The following is a 2,441-nucleotide window of genomic DNA, read 5'->3' on the forward strand; positions in this document are numbered from 1 at the left end:
GCGCGACAGTGCTGCTCCTAGCGGCCGGCGCTGGGCTGAGACGGGGCGGGAGACGGCGCGGGAGACGGCGCGCGGCTGGCGCGCGGGCCTTTCGGCGCTGTGGAGACCGTTTGGTGCGTCCGATCGAACAACCAAGGGTATCTTCCGGTAGGTCAGACCTTCCCCGACACACATGTCAAGGACCCAGGTCTGTAGCTCAAACCGTTCGTCCGTCAGACGTTTGGGGAGGTAGGCGCGCAGGGCCCCGGGACGATAAAGCTTCTACTCCATACCGCTTTACTCCATGCTCTAGCCCTCAGCGCGTGCAAGCCAGTGTGTAGGCAACCCTTCGAGCAGGCACGTATTCCCCCGGACACACAGTATGCACAAAGATGACAAACAGCTAACATATGTGCCACATACGTTCCATTTACGTTCCGTTTTTCTCGGGTAGCACTGTAAAAGACGTTGACGTGCATGTTCTTGGAGAACCATGGGCTAGAATCCCATCCATATTCTAGTTCAATCTAAAATCTTGTGTGAATTCACTGGTAATCGTGTCAATGAACGTACACTCTAAATGTCAAGGGACAATTTTGTCCGTAGATTTGCAACGATTTCGTGCACATCCAGAAAGGATGCAATTTTGTTCCCTTAATTGGACAAATTGTGTGAAGTTTCACACAATTTGTCTAGGTTTAGGAACAAAATTGCATCCTTTCTGGATGTGCACGAAATCGTTGCAAATCTATGGACAAAATTGTCCCTTTACATTTAGAGTGTATGTCCAAAAAAATCAACTTTTTTTATTTAAAGGTATTTTGACCCGAAAACTATATATTCTGTAAATAGACCGAAATTCAATCGACTCGATTTGTTTGGACCTACGTTCGTTGACACAATTACCAGTGAATTGATGGTTTGATCTAAAATTTGCTGAGACTTTTCCACCGATGCCAGGATGTTAACGCCTATAATGGACAACCCTTTAACGTCAGCTACACATTGCCAGCCCACTGCCTTACTGGTCACGTGCGTGATGCTGCTGCCAGCTCTGGGATTCATGTGCTTCTCGGTGTTCTTCTTCGGTCAATTGGACTTCGTAAATAATCAAACCGTTTTTATACTACTGATGTGACAGCCTCCGAAGCTCACTAAGTTAAACCTTTTGCCATAGGACCAACACACAGGAAGTGTGTGGGTAATTGGAGGTATGATGACTATAGTGAATCTACAAGGCTTTTTGGAGAAATGTTCCTTGGGATTCATCGTGTGGCGTGTATGGTCGGTATTTTCGTCGCTAGGCCAGGACCTGATAGAAATCGAGTCCCAGGTGAAGGACCGTAAACAGCATCCAACACAGGTTTGCAATTGAGAAGCGGCCGGGCCGTGGTGAGCAGAGCCTTGCATCGAGCGAGCATCGGATGCCTACATAGCGTCCGAAAGCGGTTGTGGGAGCGAGAAGCTCGCGCCGGGCCATAGCCCCCTCTCATTCCGATTCGCTTTCGGACGCCATGTAGGCATCCCGGCTGCCTGGATGCAGGGCTCTGGTGGTGAGGTAGTGGCTGCCTCCCGTCGCTGATGTGTACTAGCGGCACACAAAAATAACCTGCAAATTGTGATACCAGCAAGCCACTTTGCACACGTGTTCTTAACACCCAAATGGTCGATTTGGCCCGCCGTACCTATCTGAAATATGCTGCGGGGGTGGGTTTTTGGGGGGTGGCTTTAAAAACTACCCCTAAAATTGAAAGACGTTAAAATAAAGCTATGGGCGCGATCTAAGAGTCGATTCCGGCTAAATCAGACCCGCCGAACTCAAAAATGGCAAAATAAAACCTTTCCGGTCAATATTTGGCCATATTTTGGGCCATTTTGGTCAATTTAGGGCCTAAATGACTCTTAACGGTTCTCGGCATGATGGGTATCGATTCTTGGGTTTTGGAGGGGTACAAACCGGTAGGAATGATGAAAATGACGCCTGGGTACTTATCTCACGCTGTCTGACCCGTGGGGTACCATTGGGCACCGTGAGAAAGATACCCCATAAAACCGGTTTTGCGAATTTTGAGCTGCTACAGACGCGATCAAAGGGTCGATTCCGACTAAATTAGACTCGCTGAACTGGAAAATGGCAAAATAATTTTTTTCCGGCGGATATTTGATCATTCTGTACAAGATTACACACACATTTTTCCGAAATTAGGGCCGAAATGCATCTTTTTTTACGAATTTGGCATGATGGGTATCGATTCCGGCTATGCGCGAGTGAACTATGCGTTAAAAATGTTTAAAATGATGCTGGAGTACTTTTATCACGGTGCCTGACGCATGAGGTACCGTTACGCACCGTGAGAAAAGTACCCGCATCAGATAGTCGTCTTGCCAACAGAGCTTCAGTCGTAATTCAGGGGTCGAGTCGAGATAAATTAGACCAAACATGTAGCATTAAAGGTTTCGTG

At 47.7% G+C, this 2,441-nt stretch overlaps 1 protein-coding gene across 1 annotated transcript in view; it reads left to right on the plus strand.

Moving 5' to 3' along the window:
- The window catches only part of LOC127750387 (uncharacterized), a 42,312-nt gene that overhangs the window by 7,968 nt on the left and 31,903 nt on the right, over positions 1 to 2,441 (plus strand). The window contains exons 2-3 of the mRNA XM_052271985.1: positions 940 to 1,081; positions 1,157 to 1,342. Coding sequence (XP_052127945.1) covers positions 940 to 1,081; positions 1,157 to 1,342 — 328 coding nt within the window. The remainder of the gene's footprint in view (positions 1 to 939; positions 1,082 to 1,156; positions 1,343 to 2,441) is intronic.

This window comes from Frankliniella occidentalis, unplaced genomic scaffold (genome assembly GCF_000697945.3).
Source record: "Frankliniella occidentalis isolate FOCC.00 unplaced genomic scaffold, Focc_3.1 Scaffold182, whole genome shotgun sequence".
NCBI classification, from domain to species: domain Eukaryota; kingdom Metazoa; phylum Arthropoda; class Insecta; order Thysanoptera; family Thripidae; genus Frankliniella; species Frankliniella occidentalis.